The sequence below is a fragment of the Oncorhynchus kisutch genome, linkage group LG26 (genome assembly GCF_002021735.2).
Source record: "Oncorhynchus kisutch isolate 150728-3 linkage group LG26, Okis_V2, whole genome shotgun sequence".
Classification (NCBI taxonomy): Eukaryota; Metazoa; Chordata; class Actinopteri; order Salmoniformes; family Salmonidae; genus Oncorhynchus; species Oncorhynchus kisutch.
The window spans coordinates 29,905,503-29,925,820 of NC_034199.2; the positions used below are offsets into that span (position 1 = coordinate 29,905,503).

The 20,318-nt window shown below is 44.4% G+C and overlaps 2 protein-coding genes across 6 annotated transcripts; both read right to left on the bottom strand.

Annotated features, from left to right (window-relative positions):
• Positions 1–4,162: 4,162 nt before the first annotated feature.
• On the bottom strand, positions 4,163–8,073 carry mab21l3 (mab-21-like 3). 2 transcript variants are annotated; one of them, XM_031805643.1, is made up of 8 exons: positions 7,567–8,073; positions 7,331–7,471; positions 7,161–7,232; positions 6,889–7,080; positions 5,716–5,815; positions 5,140–5,321; positions 4,862–5,056; positions 4,163–4,698 (listed from the first exon to the last, which is right to left on the bottom strand). In XM_031805643.1, exons 1-8 carry the CDS (start codon positions 7,612–7,614, stop codon positions 4,465–4,467), a joined length of 1,164 nt encoding a protein of 387 aa, XP_031661503.1. In that variant the 5' UTR covers positions 7,615–8,073; the 3' UTR covers positions 4,163–4,464. The 2 variants fall into 2 exon arrangements, with proteins under 2 accessions (XP_031661503.1, XP_020325563.1); XM_020469974.2 differs by having other exon boundaries at positions 7,331–8,073.
• A 94-nt stretch (positions 8,074–8,167) lies between these two features.
• Positions 8,168–19,932, bottom strand: LOC109877781 (serine/arginine repetitive matrix protein 1). 4 transcript variants are annotated; one of them, XM_031805642.1, is made up of 9 exons: positions 19,799–19,932; positions 19,024–19,135; positions 18,186–18,393; positions 17,544–17,620; positions 16,703–17,459; positions 14,169–16,438; positions 9,550–10,247; positions 9,179–9,286; positions 8,168–9,068 (listed from the first exon to the last, which is right to left on the bottom strand). In XM_031805642.1, the coding sequence occupies exons 2-9, from the start codon at positions 19,049–19,051 to the stop codon at positions 9,066–9,068; spliced, it is 4,149 nt and encodes a 1,382-aa protein (XP_031661502.1). In that variant the 5' UTR covers positions 19,052–19,135; positions 19,799–19,932; the 3' UTR covers positions 8,168–9,065. The 4 variants fall into 4 exon arrangements, with proteins under 4 accessions (XP_031661502.1, XP_031661501.1, XP_031661499.1 ...); XM_031805641.1 differs by having other exon boundaries at positions 14,169–16,669; XM_031805639.1 differs by having other exon boundaries at positions 14,169–17,459.
• Between the last annotated feature and the right edge of the window lie 386 nt (positions 19,933–20,318).

The following is a 20,318-nucleotide window of genomic DNA, read 5'->3' on the forward strand; positions in this document are numbered from 1 at the left end:
TGAATAAAGCCGGTGTGTCTATGTATGTGGATGACTCAACACTATACATGTCAGCTACTACAGCAACTGAAATGACTGCAACACTTAACAAAGAGCTGCAGTTAGATTCAGAATGGGTGGCAAGGAATAAGTTAGTCCTAAATATTTCAAAAACTTAAAGCATTGTATTTGGGACAAATTATTCATTACACCCTCTAAACCTCAACTAAATATTGTAATAAATAATATGGAAATTGAGCAAGTTGAGGTGACTAAACTGCTTGGAGTAACCCTGGATTGTAAACTGTCATGGTCAAAACATATTGATACAACAGTAGCTAAAATGGGGAGAAGTCTGTCCATAATAAAGCGCTGCTCTACCTTCTTAACAGCACTATCAATAAGGCAGGTCCTACAGGCTCTAGTTTTGTTGCACTTGGACTACTGTTCAGTCATGTGGTCAGATGCCACAAAGAGGGACTTAGGAAAATTGCAATTGGCTCAGAACAGGACTGCATGGCTGGCCCTTGGATGTACACAGAGAGCAAACAATAATATGCATGTCAATCTCTGCTGGCTCAAAGTAGAGGAGAGATTGACTTCATCACTTCTTGTATTTGTGAGAGGTATGATGAATGCACCAAGCTGTCTGTTTAAATGACTAGCACACAGCTCAAACACCCATACATACCCCACAAGACATGCCACCAGAGGTCTCTTCACAGTCCCCAAATCCAGAATAGACTATGGGAGGCGTACAGTACTACATAGAGCCATGACTACTAAAAATAGACCTTATGGAACAGTGGAGACTGTGAAGCAACACGAACATAGGCACAGACACATGCATACACACACATGATAACATACCCATGTACAGAGGAAGTCGGAAGTTTACATACACTGAGGTTGGAGTCGTTAAAACTTGTTTTTCAACCACTCTACAAATCTCTTGTGAACAACTATAGTTTTGTCAAGTCAGTTAGGACACCTACTTTGTGCATGACACAAGTCATTTTTCCAACAATTGTTTACAGATTATTTCACTGAGAATTCACTGTATCACAATTCCAGTGGGTCAGAAGTTTACATACACTAAGTTGACTCTGCCTTTAAACAGCTTGGAAAATTCCAGAACATGATTTGATGGCTTTAGAAGCTTCTGATAGGCTAATTGACATCATTTTAGTAAATTGGAGGTGTACCTGTGGATGTATTTCAAGGCCTACCTTCAAACTCAGTGCCTCTTTGCTTGACATCATGGGAAAATCAAAAGAAATAAGCCAAGACCTCAGAAAAACAATTGTAGACCTCCACAAGTCTGGTTCATCCTTTCCAAATGCCCGAAGGTACCATGTTCATCTGTAAAAACAATAGTACGCAAGAATAAACACCATGGGACCATGCAGCCGTCATACCGCTCAGGAAGGAGACACATTCTGTCTCCTAGAGATGAACGTACTTTGGTGCAAAAAGTGCAAATCCATCCCAGAACAACTGAAAAGGACCTTGTGAAGATGAGGAAACAGGTACAAAAGTATCCATATCCACAGTAAAATGAGTCCTATATCGACATAACCTGAAAGGCCGCTCAGCAAGGAAGAAGCCACTGCTCCAAAAAGCCAGAGTATGGTTTGCAACTGCACATGGGGACAAAGATCATACTTTTTGGAGAAATGTCCTCTGGTCTGATAAAAACTAAAATAGAACTGTTTGGCCATAGTGACCATCATAATGTTTGGAGGAAAAAGGGGGCAGCTTGCAAGCTGAAGAACACCATCCCAACCGTGAAGCACGGGGATGGCAGCATCATGTTGTGGGGGTGCCTTACTGCAGAATGGACTGGTGCACTTCACAAAATAGATGGCATCAGAGAAACATTATGTGGATATATTGTAGCAACATCTCAAGACATCAGTCAGGAAGTTAAAGCTTGGTCACAAATGGGTCTTCCAAATGGACAATGACCCCAAGCACACTTCCAAAGTTGTGGCAAATTGACTTAAGGACAACAAATTCAAGGTATTGGAGTGGCCATCACAAAGCCCAATCCTATAGAAAATTTGAGGGCAGAACTGAAAAAGTGTGTGCAAGGAGGCCTACAAACCTGACTCAGTTACACCAGCTCTGTCAGGAGGAATGGGCCAAAATTCACCCAACTTATTGTGGAAAGCTTGTGGTAGGCTACCTGAAACATTGACCCAAGTTAAACTATTTAAAGGCAATGCTACCAAATAATAATTGAGTGTATGTAAACTTCTGACCCACTGGGAATGTGATAAAAGAAATAAAAGCTTAAATAAATCTAATCTAATTATCTCTACTATTATTCTGACATTTCACCGTCTTAAAATAAAGTGGTGATCCTAACTTACCTAAAACAGGGAATCTTTACTCGGATTAAATGTCAGGAATTGAGAAACTGAGTTTAAATGTATTTGGTTAAGGTGTATGTAAACTTCAACTGTACACATGGATTTTGTGGTAGTAGAGTATGGGCCTGAGAGCACACAGTGTGTTGAGAATTCTGTAATGAATGTATTGTAATGTTTTTAAAATCGTATAACTGCCTTAATTTTGTCATACCCCAGGAAGCTAATGGGGATCCATAATAAATACAAATACCTCAGCTGACTCTGGTAATGAATGGTGTGGCTGTTAAACAAGTTGAGGAGACTAAATTACTTGGCGTTACCTTAGATTGTAAACTGTCATGGTGAACATGGGGAGAGGTCTGTCCGTAATAAAGAGATGCTCTGCTTTTTTGACACCACACTCCAAAATTCAAGTCCTGCAGGCTCTAGTTTTGTCTTATGTTGATTATTGTCCAGTCGTGTGGTCCAGTGCTGTAAGGAAAGACCTAGTTAAGCTGCAGCTGGCCCAGAACAGAGCAGCATGTCTTACTCTTTGTCATCAGAGGGCTGATATAAATACTATGCATGCCGATCTCTCTCTGCTAAGAGTTGGAGAGACTGACTGTTTCAAAAAACAGATAAAGCAACGACACAACGCCTCCCCTGTATTTGACCTAGTTAGTTTGTGTGTATGTATTGATATGTAGGCTAAGTGTGCCTTTAAAAAAAACTGAGCTGTTCATGTCTATTAATGTTCTGTACTATGTAATTTTTCATGTGGACCCCAAGAAGAGTAGCTGCTGCTTTTGCAATAGCTAATGGGGATCCTAATAAAATACAAAATATGTTGGCTAAGCTTTCTAAAGGTCAATAAATTCCATATGAGCGTAAAATAAATATGCTGTAGGCTATTCAGAGCCGTGGCCGGGTCCATTCTGGTCTATCAGCTGTAGTTACATAGACCCGAAAACCGATGACAAACAGGACCCGCTCGAGTCCCGGTTATTCAGTTATTGGACCAATGAAGACCTCTACTCAGCAGTCATTCATCACATCAACTGGCGGCTACAGACATTTATTTTCCTTCAGATGTTGTATCCATCCTCTCAGGAAAACATAACAAACTGGGTATGTATACATCAGCCCAATACAGTTCAGTGCATGAGGGCAAGTTAATAAAATCCATAAAACAGGTGCCTAGGAGGACCATGCAGCCCTTGCCATTCATTCAGATACTGTATGTATTCCAATATAAAGCCTGCATCAGGTGTCTTCTGGGAGTAGGGCTGCAACGCTACCGGTAAATTACCAGAATTTAATAATTTTTTTAATTAACAGTTAATCTATGGCAACTTTGGTAAGTTATTTAAAAAGTATTCATATAGTATTCATTTTTCATATCTGTGCCCATATTGTCCAAAAGTTCTTAAAAATATATATATATTTTACATGTGATAAGGCCACACAGAGGGCCAGTAATAATTAGACACCTGTGATAATCTGAAGTAACCAAAAAAGGCCACTAGTTGTCACGTGATAACCCCCCCCCCCCCCTCCACAAAAAACACAAGTGACCAAAATTCTGGTAGTTTACTGGTAAATGTAAAAAGTTCGCAGTAATAAACCCCCCCTTTGCAATCCTACCTGTGAAGCAATGTGAGGACTAGCTCTCTCCTGTGGTCTTTTTAGTAACCCTCGTCTCATCTGCAGGACACACAAACAGGTAGTGGAGCTATGCTGCCCTCTGCTGGATCATAAATGTAGAGGCAGTTCTAACTGTGTTTTTTTTGGAAACCACAATTTCAACAGAAGGGACAATGCATGCAATATAAGAAAACTACTTTATTTAGGTATAGAATAAAAATAAAAAAACTTTTGACTTGTTCAATAAGGATGTTCATTACCTGATATAAAATGTTTTGCTATGCTGCGAATCAGAATCATCTTTATTCACCAAAGACATTTGCATGTACAGGAATTTGACTAAGTAAAAAGCTACTGCTACAAATGTTTTGGTAGGCTGTGCCCTACTGAACACAACCTTGTATTCATTTTATGTTTGCAACATTAGGATAGACAAGAATAGTAGCAATAAAAACATCATGCTAGAATTGGTGTTAATAATCAGTGTTTAGTGGACATATAGGCTGGGGTTGGCTATAAAGTCATTGATCTTCTGGGCTGTGTGGTCTAACTCTGTGGTGTTACTGTATTTCAGCAGGTTGTAGGAGCGGACAAAGTAGTGTCTCAGGTAGCGCTGGCTCACACACTTCAACAGCTTCCTGGCTATACGCAGCACACACTCCTTTACACAGCGCCAGTCACGCCCACATGGAAACTTCTCACAGCACCAGAACAACAGAGTCTGCAGAGAGAGCGAGAAGGATAAACGCAGAGAGATGACTATGTACACCAGAAATATATAATATAACCTTGAACATCTGAAAGGGTGAGAGTTGATTGGTTAACTGAGGATGTATGATAAGGGGGCAGTCATTGGGCAGGGACATTGCATTGTGATTGGGTACCTGCAGGTGGAAGGCTGTGATGACAGGCTTGGTGCCGGGACACCAGGTGTCCTCCTTCAGCTGTCTGACAACACGGTAACACTTCCTACGGCAACCACCGTCCTCATCAACGGCCACTAGCAATGCCTGCTCCGCCCGTGAGAACGACAACAGCCAGTGGTAATTAGACGTTGCCATGAGGTTAAACCCAAACGACTGGAGAAAGGGAGAGATAGAGAGAAAGTAAGTTAGGGTGTAGAAGGTTATAAGGGTTAGAAAGCATGTTTCCCAGCTGAGACCTTGATGCAGCGAGCTCTCTCTGTGGTTGGCCAGCGCTGCAGAAGGCGGGGCCAGCGGGCCTTCTTCGGCCAATAGTTGATCAGCTCCACAGTGGGAACAAGTTCTGCCTCCATCACACCCTCCACTGTCTCTATGGCAACACGCACTACCGAACCCACAGACTCCAAGATGCTGACCTTACCTGCGTTCGCTCACACTCTCTCACACACACACACACACACACACACACGCACACACACACACACACACACACACACACACAAACACACAAACACACAAACACACAAACACACAAACACACAAACACACAAACACACAAACACACAAACACACAAACACACAAACACACGATCAGGTTAGAATGTGTGCGTGTTTGCACCTTTGCTACGAGGGAAGCCTTTGGCCCGGTCAGTTTATAGATTTTACTCTGGCCCAACACCTATCAACACTGTGGCCAGTGTGTGGGTGTGTGTATGTTGCTTGTAGAGGTATTCAATGTGACAGAAAGCTTTTCCAGTGTGTGGGAGATCTGATCAGTCAAATCCACGGCCTGTCCTGCCCTGCCACACACTCACCACTGAAGCTGCAGGTCAGTATGGCGGTCTCTAGTTGTTCTCTGAAGAGACTGACCACCTTGGCCGGTACAATGTCTCCCTCAACACACACTTTGGCATCCTGTAAAACAGTGGTCACCAACATGACTTTAAACAAGCCTATACAACATTACCCTAATAAAAACAGTTTTGTAAGAATGAGGTTTGTGCAGTAGGCCTAATACAGCACAGCATGTTTGCTAAATACTTGGCCTGATAATATGGTCTGAGAAGAGAAAAATTGTGTTTCAAAATGCAACCGTTGATAACAAAATAGATCAGTTGGTGTAGAACTTGCGAGGAACTACTGAGCATAAATGTTAATAATTAGCTTCTTTATTTGATTAGACTGATGATACATGCGTCTGATGGTCAGTCTCAGCAAAGGGAGGGGTCTGCCTCTTAAGGTCCCTGCTCTCTCCTTTCCTCCAGTGAGACTGACCAGAGAGAGGGGAACAGTCTTCCACCTGATGGGGAAACTCGAGTCACACTGCTTATGTACAAATTAATGTTGTTTATATGACCAGAAAAAAAAAACAATCCTCAATATTAAAATAGACATGATGAGCTGCTAATAATAAAAATGCAGGCCTGTCGATACACTTGGCTACTCATTCATTGCAGCTGCAGTGTGAGTGGAAGTCGAGGGAAGCAGATTTTATGTTTTGTAAGTGTTGAATAAAAACAATGTTGACAGTGCTGAATAAAAACATAAAACATTAACTCACTCAAACAGCAGCTCTTTGATGTATTCTTCGACAGTCTCTCTGGTCATGGTTTTTAAAAGTTACCAAATCTCACATAGGCCAGTATCAAACTTTGCTGTGGGGTAGGGGGAAGCGGTCAGCACTGTGATTTGAGCTATTCGATTGGCCGGCGCAGTAGGAGTACTTGATTTAGCCACAGCTCTCCTGGTCATTCAGGTAGGCCGGAGTTTGACAAATTAAATGGTTCAAAATGGGAACACTTTGCCTACCCAGTACGCAGGGCTTCTGAATCAAGTGCACCTACTGCAAATTGCGCAATAAATAGTTGTATATAAATAGGAGTGCAAGTTTTTGTCGTTGGCAACAGAAATGTTTGAAGATCGACTAATGACCACTGCTGTAAAAGACATACACACCAAACTATTTTCCATGCTCTATGATATCCCACCTGCCAGTCCTGGGCAGGGCTTGTGAAGCTCTCCAGCTCCAGCCATTGGTGGAGTTTCTCTGGCTCGCGGACAGGAGTGGGGAGAATGGAGCCAGTCAGAGAATAGTACCTCCACTGACGAGCCACATGCTGATGATATCCAATCAACCCCCTCACCGGAACACTGACCAAAACCAGGCTGGAAGTCAGGACCTACACACACACACACACAATCATTAGATCTCTCACAGACACACACAGAATATTAATACACAGAGCACAGTGGGCCTTACCTGGATGGCTGGGTTGAAGGAACATCTGCCTCTCAGGAGGGCTGCCCATTTAGACACCATGGCAGGCTGGTCCTGTACACACACACACACACTGAGATGGGATCCCATAATTCTGTAGATTGACAGATATACTGAATGCCCATCTGTGTAAGATAAAGTCGTTGTGTTACCTTGATATTCTCGTTGTTGACTCCAGCGTGGGCGATGGACTGAAAGCGTCCGTCTTTCTTGCTGACCTCAGTGGTCAGATCTCTGAGCACCGTCAGAACCTCCTCAACACGCCTGCTGACTGTACGGTGCCGCAGGTCCACCTCACACACACAACCACAATTACACACATACACGATAATCAACACACAGGATAACCACAACACCCACACACTACGTAGCAGCATATGAGCCTCACTTGATTCAGTAGGTAGTGGTCCAGCCCTTCCTCAGAAAAGTCTGGCATTTTCTCCCCTCCAACTTTTCAACTGAAACCAGTTCAGCTCTGATCTCTCCACCAGAATTCACCAGACAGACTAACGATTGCATGACCCCTTTTCCAAGCACTATGGTCCGGCTGTCAAAAACATTCCACCATCGATCTCCCATCATTGATTTCCGATGCTAAAGAGCTTCGATGAGCCTTTGGGCCACCATGGTCCAAACAACATGATCATAGCAGGCACAGCTCTGAACGTGCAGTCTGAAAAGCCCAAATAAGTGTAAGTAATAATCAACAGTGGGATCTTTAGGACCCAGCAAAGTGCCAGGCAGGAGCTACAGTGCCTCAGGACCCAGTAGAACTCTGGCTGAGGTCAATAGGGTTCTGTCCATGTGGAATGAATGGGAGGGGGCTTAAAAACTTAGTCACATGGCTCATAGTTAGTCATGTATCTATAAGAGGTCACAGAGAAGTCTCACCTGTTGTCCCAGGTCTGAACCAATCTCCGATTAGAATGAAATAATATACATCAGTACTTCTGACCTTAATAGCTCCTACATAAAGAACACAAGAAAGGTAATTTTCTGGTTTCCTTTAATAATCATCAATACATTATGTACAAAGCCAGCCAAATAATACCCTACTGACCAAGGAAATCCTAAAATGTATTTTAAGTCATTAAAATAGCTAAAGATTACATCAGGTATTTAACAGAAAAACACCAGAGAAATACTAGAAGTGACAAAACATTAAGAGTGGATCCTCCAAAGCCCTGATCAGTTTGTCTTCTCAATGGAGACACCTGGTCAGTCTGCCCATCACTACAAAAACAGCTGACCATCATATTACTGACATCTGTGGGTGCGCGCACCGAGGGCAGTCCTAGCAGTTCACTCACAGGTTAAAATGTCACTAAAGGAACCGTGAGCTGGTAATTTAATCACTGAACACAAAAACTAAACACAAAAAGTTTAACATTAGAAAGAGTCGACAAAATTTGAAAGTGTGTTCCTTCTTTCATTTATCTTCAGTCATTGTCCAGACAACTGTCTGACCAATGTGTAGAAGCTAGGAGTAACCACACTACACTCCAATCTGTCCAATGGGTCATCACTAGCTTCCATAGCCACAAAGTCATAATTATGGCTAAACCCCACGCATTTGTACAATTTCTTCTTCAAATTTGATTTGAAACATACTCCTAACTTTATGCCTAATCCTAAATGAAGACCAAAAAGCTCATTTTTGTAGCCAATTTTTACTTTGTAGCTTTGGAATCCAACCGTGGCTTTGGAAGCATGTGGAAACCCAGACAACTAGAGCATGATGTGAGGGGCTGGGGGAGGGAATGATTGTCCAGGGAAAAGGGGCTGGCAGTATCTGACACTGTTCCTTCTCTGTAACCACAACAACCCGCACTTCTGTCCGCCCGGTGATGTTTCCTTTCGCCTCATGTGATCCGCCCCAAATAAAAGTTACTGCGGAATAAAGAGAAAAGTCTAAGTTAAAATGTCATCACTCTGCTCATTATGCATCTAATATGTGTGAATGTTGGATGAATGTTAGGATGAAGGATGGGAGTTCTTACACTGAGGAAGCTCTTGCCTCGTGGCTTCCTGTCCTCATCTTCGTCATCAGACACGTGTGGCTTCGCTATGGCCATCTCCTCTTTACTCGCCGCTATCATCTTACATTTCTAAACACATATACACACAGATTGATTTTAAAAACAAAAACAAATCATTGTGATGTGAACAGTCAGTAGTACAATAGAACCCCAAAAAACAGTCTAGTCTTCTCTTTCTAACCTCAAATACCCAACTACATAAACCAAAGACTAGGAGTCTGAACTAAAGTGTAATGCTTGCTGTAATCCATATGGGGAGTCTACATAGACAATGCATTAAGTAGATATTTGTTAAAACATACATTGCATGTGAAGCCTCTTATAAGTCTTACCTCAGTGAGCTCCTTGATGCTGTATATGTTGGCCTGCTGAGTCACCTTCCTCTTCACCTCCTCTATGTGGTCCAGGTTAAGGGGGGGAAGGGTTGTTTGGGGAACCTGGCTAGGAGGGGGCTTGTTGGTGATGGTGGGGAGGGGGGCCATCTGGGGCTTGTTGGTGATAGTGGGGAGGGGGGCCATCTGGGGCATGTTTGACATCTGGGCCATGTTGGTGAGGGCTGCAGTCATGGTGGCAGCTGTCATACTGGCCATGGCAGCACTCATGGCCATATTGGACATATTGCCCATATTAGGCATATTCATATTGGGCATACTCATATTCATGTTGGGCATGTTCATGTTGGGCATGTTCATGTTGGGCATGTTCATGTTGGGCATGTTCATGTTGGGCATGTTCATGTTGGGCATGTGCATGTTGGGCATGTTGGACATGTGCATGTTGGGCATGTGCATGTTGGGCATGTGCATGTTGGGCATGTGCATGTTCATGTTGGGCATATTGGGCATGCCCATGCCGGGCATGTTGAGAGGCAACGGCAGGGGAAGAGGCAGATTCAGGGGAGTTGGGGCTGGGTTGGGCAGGGGCAGCTGGAGGATGGCCTTGGGTCTTAGACTCTCTGGGATGGGCACACCTGCTTTAGCACACATGGCTGCTGCATTGGCCTTCGCTATCTCCAGGAGCTGGTCTTTGTCTGGGAATAGAGAAAGGGGAGAAGAAAGAGAGAGGAGGGAACAGACATCTGTCAACAGCGGAATTTCAGACTACCTAATCTGTTGTAAAGGTTTCTAGAACAGTCACCATTAAACTGAGGGTACTAAACAATAACAGTACATTGGATAATATGCCCAGGGTTGGGTAGTAATGAATTACATGTAACTGGGATTACGTAATCTGATAAAATGAAGTAATTGAGCAACTGATTAATTTTGAAAAGCATATATGGCTGATTACTTTTGGGATTATGTTCTAATATCAAGAGGAAAATTTGATTAAAACTCGCCGCTGTCATTTAGCACACCATCAAGACTTCTCACATGCTCTCAGAGATTCTACTGATCGACCATCAAGGGTGGACAGCTTCTTTTGTGATTGAATTAATAGATAAGGCTTCCAAAACATTTACAACTGGCCCACTGGTCAATCACACAACTGGACCCGTTTCCCAAACCCGGTCCTGGAGCCCCCCCCTGGGGGCACGTTTTGGCTTTTGCTCTAGCACATTCAAGGTGGGTGCATAAACCTATACATAAAATGTACTGTTATATAGTGCCTTCAGAAAGGATATACAACTCAACTTTCTCCACATTTTGTTATTTTACAAAGTACGATTAAAATTTATTTCATTGTCAATTTGTCAACAATCTACACAAAATACACAGAAAATTTGAACATTTGTAAAAAATAAACTAAAATGTATGAAAAATAAAACACTAATATTTCTTTATTAGGTAAGTATTCAACCCCGTGTCAATACATTTTAGAATCACCTTTGGCATAGATTAAAGCTGTGAGTCTTTCCGGGTAAGTCTAAGAGTTTTGCACACCTGGGTTGTAAAAAGTCCATTTAACCCATATGAACAGCTTTGCAAAGCATTGGAAAACCTCCGTGGTCTTTGTGGTTGAATCTTTGTTTGAAATTTACTGCTCAACTCAGGGACCTTACAGATAATTGTATGACTGGGATAAAAATCATGTTACACACTATTGCACACAGAGGAATCCATGCAACTAGAGAACAACATTCGCATACGGGTCGCAGTGGTGGGTAGTATATTGGGCTTTGGTGACAAAACGGATGGCACTGTGAGACTCCACCCAATTTGCTGAGTAGAGTGTTGGAGGCTATTTTGTAAATGACATCGCTAGGATAGTCAGTTATACAAAGGTATGTTTGGCAGCATGAGTGAAGGAGGCTTTGTTGAGAAATATGAAGCCGATTCTCGACCTAATTTTGAATTGGAGATGCTTAATGTGATTCTGGAAGGAAAGTCCACAGTCTAACCCAACACCTAGGTATTTGTAGATGTCCACATACTCTAAGTCGGAACCGTCCAGAGTAGTGACGCTAGACGGGCAGGTGCGGGAAGCAGTCGGTTGAAGAGCATGCATTCAGTTTTACTAGCATTTAAATGCAGTTGGAGGCCACGGAAGGAGTGCTGTGTGGCATTGAAGAGCCAGATGTATACAGAATGTTGTCGTCTGCGTAGAGGTGGATCAGAGGATCACCAGCAGCAAGAGCGACATTGATATATACAGAGAAAAAAGTCAGCCTGAGAATAGAACCCTGTAGCACCCCCATAGAGACTGCCAGAGGTCGGAACAACAGGCCCTCCGATTTGACACACTGAACGGTCTGAGAGGTAGTTGGTGAAACAGGCAAGGCGGTCATTTGAGAAACCAGGGACATTGTCAATCACTACATTCTTATCGGCAGAGTCAGAGTCGAAAGCCTTGGCCAGGTCGATGAAGACGCCAGCACAGACGGTCTTTCATCGATGGCGGTTATGATATCTATTTGGACCTTGACCGTGGCTGAGGTACACCCATGACCAGCTCGGAACCAGATTGCATAGCGGAGAAGGTACAGTGGGATTCAAAATGGTCGGTGATCTGTTAACTTGGCTTTCGAAGATTTTAGAAAGGCAGGGCAGGATGGATGTAGGTCTATAACAGTTTGGGTCTAGAGAGTCTCCCCCTTTGAAGAGGGGGATGACCGCAGGATGACCGCAGCACCTTTCCAATCTTTGGGGATCTCAGACGATACGAAAGAGGGTGAACATACTAATAATAGGGGTTGAAACCAATTTTGGCAGATAATTTTAGAAAGAGAGGGTCCAGATTGTCTCGCCAAGCTCATTTTTAGGGATCCAGATTTTGCAGCTCTTTCAGAACATCAGCTGTCTGGATTTGGGTTAAGGAGAAGCAAGGGGGGCTTGGGCAAATTGCTGCAGGGGGTGCAAAGCTGTTGGCCGGGGTGGAGGTAGCCAGGTGGAAAGCTTGGCCAGCCGTAGAAAAATGCTTATTGAAATGATCGATTATCGTAGATTTATCAGTGGTGACAGTGTTTCCTAGCCTCAGTAAAGTGGACAGTTGGGAGGAGGTGCTCTTACTCTCCATGGACTTTACAGTGTCAAACATTTTTGGAATTAGTGCTACAGGATGCAAATTTCTGTTTGAAAAAGCCAGCCTTAGCTTTCCTAACTGGCTCCTGGTTCCTGACTTCCCTGAAAAGTTGCATATCGCAGGGGCTATTCAATGCTAATGCAGAACGCCACATGATGTTTTTGTGCTGGTCAAGGGAAGTCAAGTCTGGGGTGAACCAAGGGCTATATCTGTTCTTAGTTCTGCATTTTTTGAATGGGGCATGCTTATTTAAGATGGTGAAGAAAACACTTTAAAAGAATAACCAGGCATGTGATATTACTGCCCCAAAAGATTTAGACAAAAAAAAAAAATATATATTTTTTTTTAAATATAAAGAATCTGGAACACTATTTTGATATAAAATAAGAATTTCCTAGTTGTCAAACCACACATCCATGACCATCACTGATTTAGGCAATACTTTATAAGACGATTGAAACAAACGTTTTACACGAGTACTGTAACTATGCTCTTGCACATAAAATAGAACATGTGAATTACAGGTTTTTTAAGCTATGCTCCCACACTAGTTCCAATTTGGAAATAATCATGTTAGTAAATGAAAAAATGCTATATTAGATTTTATAAAAATGTAAAGTTTTAAAATATGTCTGGGTGTTTGGGGCCCTATTTAAGCCGCGCTGCGGTAAATGCGGACGGTATCCAGACATTAAAATGGAATTCAACAATATAAAATATGTATTTAACTTATTAGAAAATTTATTTATTTGCCCAACAACAAATTATTATCCTGAAACAGCACAGGAATGCCTGTCTGTGTGTGTTGTGCTCACATGTGTAGTCTACACTGTGTAGCCGTTAGCGATAATGCTAATGACAGTCTACTGGTAAATTAAAAGCCGTTCCCAAAAATCTTCTCAATTAAATGTTAACAACAAAGTAGCCAATACCTACCTGGCAGAATGATATGATTATTTGCATAAACCGAGTTACCATTTATTTAGCGCAACTCGACAATCACTTGAGCTCTACAGAAACACTGCTAACCAAACAATGGTCTCTGGCTGGCGCACTTGCATTAAAGTGCTTCTACACCCACAATTAAACATTTTTTAAATATATTAATAAATAAATAAAAATCTAGTCTCCTGGTGTGGTTTAAGCATTGTTGTGAACTTAGAACATACAATTTCAATAATTATATATTTTTTACAAAACAAACCTGAGAAAAACAAAAAGGAAGAATACTGGTTATACTGGAATAGTGGAAGAAAATCGGTTAAAAAAAATTGTTTTAAATCAGGCAAAAAAATTAATAAAAATGTATAGGGCCCTAAGTGTTAGAGGTTAAAGTATACCAAAAGTAATCAATGTAAATCGATTGTTACTATTGAGTAATCAAAGGATTACCTTACCGATTACTTTATTTTTCATGCAACTAATCACTAACTGATTACATGTTTCAATTAATCCGCCCAACCCTGATTATATATAGGTGTAGTCTTACCCAGCTCAGTGAGACGAGGAGGGGTCTTGCTGGCACTGCGGCGGCCTCGAGATGTGGAACGGCGCTTGCGGAGGATGAGGATTGGTGAGTGGCTTGGTTCCCGTTTCCATCGGTCGCGTCGGTCAAACGAGCGATTCCGCATGACGGGCCGACGCCGCCGCGACCCGGAGCGGGACCTTCTCCTCCGGCCTGGAGAACGAGACTTGGAGCGTTTGCTCCTGTCTGCAGACTTGGACCTCTTCCTTCTGGCTGGGGAGCGGGACTTAGAGCGCTTGGTCCTGACTCTGGACTTGGAACGTGACTTCCTGCGCCGTACCGGTGACTTAGACCGTGATCTCCTGCGCCGGGCCGGACTTCTGGACTTAGACCTCTTCTTCCGTCTGGTAGGCGGGGAGACAGACTTCCTTTTCCTGGCTGGGGACTTGGAACGTCTCCTTCTGGAGGCAGACTTGGACTGAGAGGGAGAGATGGACTTGGACCGGGAGCACCTCCATGAGGGAGAGGTGGACATCTTCCTACCAGCAGGTGATCGGGACTTCCTACTAGGAGACGCTGAAGTTGAGGACTGCCGTTGTTTTGAAAATGTCTTCTTAATGGGAGATTTAGAAGGTGAGGACCTGGAGCGGCGATCAGCAGGAACAGTCTCTGGTGAAACAGACCTGGACGTAGCATGCTCATCCGGTTCTTCTTCAGAGGAGCTTGTTGGGCTTCTTGCCACCTTTGGCTCTTCTTCTGCAGAGTCATGGTCTTCAGATGGAATCTCAGAGGTGCTCTCTTCAGCATGCCCAGCCATTGGCTTGCCCTGTGTGGTAGATCTGGAGGCAGCAGCCAAAGTGAGGGGCTTCCAGGGCTCTGCTGCAGCTACAGCTTCCCCAACAGACTTAGTAGACGCTTCATTATTCACAGTCGTGTCTGCAGTATGCTTGTCAGCCATTTTTGGAGACTTTAGATCCTTGGCAGTAGACCTGGATCTTGAGCGTTCTGGGGATACGCTCTCAGATTGCCTGTCGCTTGAGACAGACTTGGATTTGTCGCTGGTGGGTGATTTTGACATTGAACGCTTGTTTATTTTCTGGGATTTGGATTTAGGAGTATGAGACTTGGACTGGTTACGTGGCGATAGTGATCGTGATGTTGATGGTTTACTGCATCCTGGGGATCTGGACTTTGTCCTGCTCCGCTTCGGTGATCTAGAACATATTTTCTTAACTGGTGACCTGGATATCCTGCGGCTCCGGGAGCGGGACTTGTTGTCCTTGCCCCGTGGGGATTTGGACCGTGAACCTTTCCTGTTCCTCTTCAGGATCACGACGGAGCGGGAACGAGTCCGCCTACCTCTCCTGACCGGAGACCGGGACCGTCGTGTCCTTGGGGGGGACCTCTTTCTGCGAGACGGGGAGCTGCTCTGGGAATGCCGTCCTCTCCTCATTGACCGGGAGCGATGGAGCCGTCTAGATCTGGAGCGTGAACGGCGAGTCTGCCTCACAGGCGAGCGGGACCACGGACGTCTACCTCGACGAGGGGGGGGGGTTCTGGTCCTCGACCTTCTGACACAGCCATGTGACCTGGACTCAGACCGCCGCCCTCGTCTGGGAGATGGAGACAGTTTGCGTCCTCTCCTAGGGGATTTAGACAAAGACTTGCGTCCTCTTCTAGGGGACAAAGGAGAGGACTTGCGCCCTCTCCTAGGGGACAGAGAAGGGGACAACTTGCGCCCTCTCCTAGGGGACAGAGAAGGGGACAACTTGCGCCCTCGTCTAGGGGACAGAGGAGACAACTTGCGCCCTCGTCTAGGGGACAGAGGAGACATCTTGCGCCCTCGTCTAGGGGACAGAGGAGACAACTTGCGCCCTCGTCTAGGGGACAGAGGAGACAACTTGCGCCCTCGTCTAGGGGACAGAGGAGACAACTTGCGCCCTCGTCTAGGGGACAGAGGAGACAACTTGCGCCCTCGTCTAGGGGACAGAGGAGACAACTTGCGCCCTCGTCTAGGGGACAGAGGAGACAACTTGCGCCCTCGTCTAGGGGACAGAGGAGACAACTTGCGCCCTCGTCTAGGGGACAGAGGAGACAACTTGCGCCCTCGTCTAGGGGACAGAGAAGGAGACTTGCGTCCTCTCCAGGGTGACAGAGGAGAAGACTTGCGTCCTCTCCTGGGGGACAGAGGAGACATACGTCGTCTCTTAGGGGACAGAGAAGGGGACTTGCGTCCCCTCTTGGGAGACATGCGTCCTCTCCTGGGGGACAGAGATGGGGACTTGCGTCCTCTCCTGGGGGACAGAGATGGGGACTTGCGTCCTGTCCTGGGGGACAGAGATGGGGACTTGCGTCCTGTCCTGGGGGACAGAGATGGGGACTTGCGTCCTGTCCTGGGGGACAGAGATGGGGACTTGCGTCCTGTCCTGGGGGACAGAGATGGGGACTTGCGTCCTGTCCTGGGGGACAGAGATGGGGACTTGCGTCCTCTCCTGGGGGACAGAGATGGGGACTTGCGTCCTCTCCTGGGGGACAGAGATGGGGACTTGCGTCCTCTCCTGGGGGACAGAGAAGGGGACTTGCGTCTTGTCCTTTTGGGGGACTTGGACTGCTTCCTCTTGGGAGTCATGCTTTTTGAGCCAGATCGAGACCTGCCCCTGCCAGACACAGGCTGACTAGACAATCCGGCGGGGCTTCGTGAACGACTGCGACTTGATCTGGACCGCTTAGGGCTTGGCGAACGACTAAGACTCGATCTAGCCATCTTAGTGTCTGTCAGCGACCCTGACCTTGACCTGGAGGGAGCCTGGTTCTTCACCTTTGACCTCTGCTCTGGGTTGGTTTCCTCCTTCTGGCCATCCTGCTTGGGGATGATGTCAGGAAGCTCCTGGGTGTGGCTGAAGCTCCCGTCGCTCCGTGGATCTTCCGGCTTTGTGACAGAGATGGTTTGGTTTTCCCTGTTAGCAGGGGAAACCTTCTCTTCTGTCTTTCCTCCTGCATCCGCAGACTCATTATCTGAGGGTTGACACATCAGTTTCAGAGATTCCTGTTTTTGGGCCAAAGTGATGCATAGGGAGGGAACTCGCTCCTCTTGCCTGACCTTAGACTGCATGGGAACAGCCTGCACTACCATGCCAGCTGGCTTCCCCTCAGACTCAGAATCTGTTCCTGACATAGATTCGCTCTCTGATAGGGAGTGTGAAGAAGAGTTCTTCTCCTGCTTTTCTTCCCCTTTTCTCCTCCTTTTTCTCTTCTTTTTCCCAGCATGTCTTTTGTGTTTTCTGGCTTTAGCGTCACCTTCTACCTCAGGTATAGCTGTGTGGACAGGTACACAAGAATCAGTTTTTAAAAAATCCCTTTGCATCGGTTTGTTTCCGACACCTGGCCCAAACTCCTTACCTGTGATCAAGTCCTTTGTTGCCTCCTCTTTCGTGTCTACTCCTGTATCGGAGGCCACTGGGCCAGCACTCCTCAGGCTAAAAACAGAAAATATATTGATTAAAGCCGCAAATATAATGAATACTATAATCACAATTGTCCCAATTGTTTAGAGCCAAACAAACAAGAGCCTGTTGGATTTACATGTCTGCTGCTTTACCTCCTATATTCCAGTGTGGAAACCATCTAGAGGTGACCAGGCAACACCCTGTTCTGCCTAGCACTTGGCTGCATTCAGTACATAAAAACGTGATAGAACGTTTAATTGAACAGAAACGATGCTGTACTGAAGTCAGTTAAAAAACAGGGATGGGCTGGGTTGTAGCTTCAAAATTCACCTTTCCCTTTAAATACATAAATCATTGCTCCAAGCCACACCCCGGCACACCCATCAAATGGAGCAAACGTATCACAGAGCCTGTTCAAGAACATACAAGTTTTTGGGGAAATGTGTCGTTCAGTACAAGCCTTTCCGCAAAGTAGCAAATGTTCACGCAAACTGAACGCAGCACTGGTCTGGTTGTAATGGGCAGAATCTAGCAGAGTTATGGTTCTCATGGGATGAGTCAAATCAAGTTCTGGTTCTAATGGGAGGAGCCTCACCCTGCTCTGGTTCTGATTGGCGGCTTTTCTACGTCGGACTCCGGGGCCGACTCTGAGCTCGTCTCTCGCTCTCCCTTGCCACGTTTCTTCTTCTTCTTCTTGCTCTTGTGTTTTTTGTGCTTCTTGTTCTTCTTCTGCGGTGTCTCACTTCCTTCCTTTGCAGATGTTTCCTCCAGAGTGTGTTCTTGCTCTGCAGCCTCGTCCCCGCCTGCACAGATTAATCAATTACATTCCTCATTTAAAGATTAGCCAACCACATTCTTTAGTCACAGATTAACCAATCACATTTCTTTGTTATGCTAGATTCAGAATATGGGGAGTTCACATGGACAACGTGTGAAAGCAATTCCTAATGAAAGGGTGGCCAGGCAGAGGCAATCTCTGGTGTGTGTGTCATTGGCATATCATGATCTAGCCAATCCAGCATGAACTTCCAGCATCATAGCTAGTTTATGTTTGAGGTTGAGCCGATGGTCTATTGAAAGGATGGTAAAGAAACCTTCAACAAACCTTTACTTGCGCATACTTCCTTAATTCTCAATTTGGAAGTATGCTAATTGTCAAGTATAATCAGAAAAATATTGACTCCACAGAAAGAGGATATCTTCTTAATATCTTTCTGAATATTTCCTTGTTTTTCAGAGTTCCACAAGCAACCACAAACATCATTTTATAATTCACTGGTACCTTCCAAATGATAATTAATTAAGTATCGCCAAGTAAAGGTCAGCTGAAAATTTCTCAGTCCATGAATTTCCCAAATGTAGGTATAACCATCTACGTGAGAATAACTATCCCTCACATTACAGGGATATTTCTGCAAATCATGATCACAAACCTGGCTGTGTGTCAACTGCACACTCCATTTTATCAGCTCTGTGGGGGTGATTGATGGCCTAAAAATCGCTGGCCCCTGGCAGTCAGTCCACCGTTCTCTTGGCCCTCTGTCACTATTGGGAAAAACAAAGCAGTTACTCCAGGGCACTCAACAGTTTGTTTCCCGAATGTCAAGACAATACAGATTAATTACATGAAATACTAACGTTACCGTTAAAAAAAACTGCTATAAGTGTCCACAGGGTTACATTAAGTATAGGTACACAACAAAAATAAAAACACACTCTCTGCTGCAGCATTACATAACCAATGACCCACTTACAGAGCCAGGCAACCGTTTTGTAATCGCCCATCTCAACAGGCAATAACACTTGATAGTTAACCAGGCAGATCACTGGCTACGATTTAGCTTAGCTAACTACATAGCAACCGAAGTAGTTAAGTAACGTCAGCTCGCTAGTGCTATCAAGTTAACTTCATATAGCTAGCGTAGCTCGCTAATGCTTTCTAGTTATCAACGAGGGTCCAACAACAAGTTAGCTAGCTTTAGCTTAACTACTTTTAATAATTGTGTGAAAATTAAAATGCAATCTGGCTAGCCACTTCAGGTTAGCTAACAAAGACACGCCGTAATCAGCACCCGGCCTCACTCGACAAACGTTAGCCAGATTGCTAGCCGTCTATAGATTATTTGTCTTGATTCATCTGAAAAAAATATATATATCTATAGACAACCGATAGTTGTTGTATAACACACATTTACACCGTTATCTTACCTAGCTATGTCTCCAATGCCTTGAATTTAAATTATTAGATACTCCAGGAAAGCCTGTTGTATGGCAGTCGCCATCTTCCTAGGACGCCATGACAGTTTGGGGGACCCCGTAATCCCAGAATGCCCTGCTGGGCGGCAAATTGCGAGCGGAAGTTATCTCCATGACAACTCAGAGGTGACAAGCCCTCTGCATTTAACATACAAATCTTTATTTTATTTTTAATAAACACATCTACTACTTAATCTTCTGTATGTTTGTATATCAGAGGCATAGAAAACAGGGGCCATAGAAATATAAACTTGACCTTTACACTTTAGCTTGAGACAAGTAGTACGTTTTTTTTTTTGAGTTAGTGCTATCACATATCCTTGGGCTTGGGACGTTCCTACCCTAAACGCTAACCCAAGATTTAACCCATACCCGAACCTTAACCCATATGTAACCATTTTACATTTAAATTTAAATGGGGTCGGGTTCCAAGGAGCTCTGATAGCAAGGACCCAGCTTGTAGTCCTAAAAA

What these genes read in the sequence shown, in the direction of transcription:
- LOC109877781 (XM_031805639.1), bottom strand. Translation starts at nt 19,051, where the DNA reads ATGGAGTGTGCAGTTGACACACAGCCAG. An exon ending in CCAATCAGAACCAGAGCAGG is followed by an intron (nt 17,621 to 18,185) that starts GTGAGGCTCCTC and finishes TTCTGTTTTTAG; the next exon opens with CCTGAGGAGTGCTGGCCCAG. An exon ending in GCATCAAGGAGCTCACTGAG is followed by an intron (nt 9,287 to 9,549) that starts GTAAGACTTATA and finishes ATATGTGTTTAG; the next exon opens with AAATGTAAGATGATAGCGGC.
- mab21l3 (XM_020469974.2), bottom strand. Translation starts at nt 7,555, where the DNA reads ATGCTGCTACGTAGTGTGTGGGTGTTGTGGTTATCCTGTGTGTTGATT. An exon ending in AGAGAGCTCGCTGCATCAAG is followed by an intron (nt 5,057 to 5,139) that starts GTCTCAGCTGGG and finishes CCCTTTCTCCAG; the next exon opens with TCGTTTGGGTTTAACCTCAT. An exon ending in TCACAGCCTTCCACCTGCAG is followed by an intron (nt 4,699 to 4,861) that starts GTACCCAATCAC and finishes CTCTCTCTGCAG; the next exon opens with ACTCTGTTGTTCTGGTGCTG.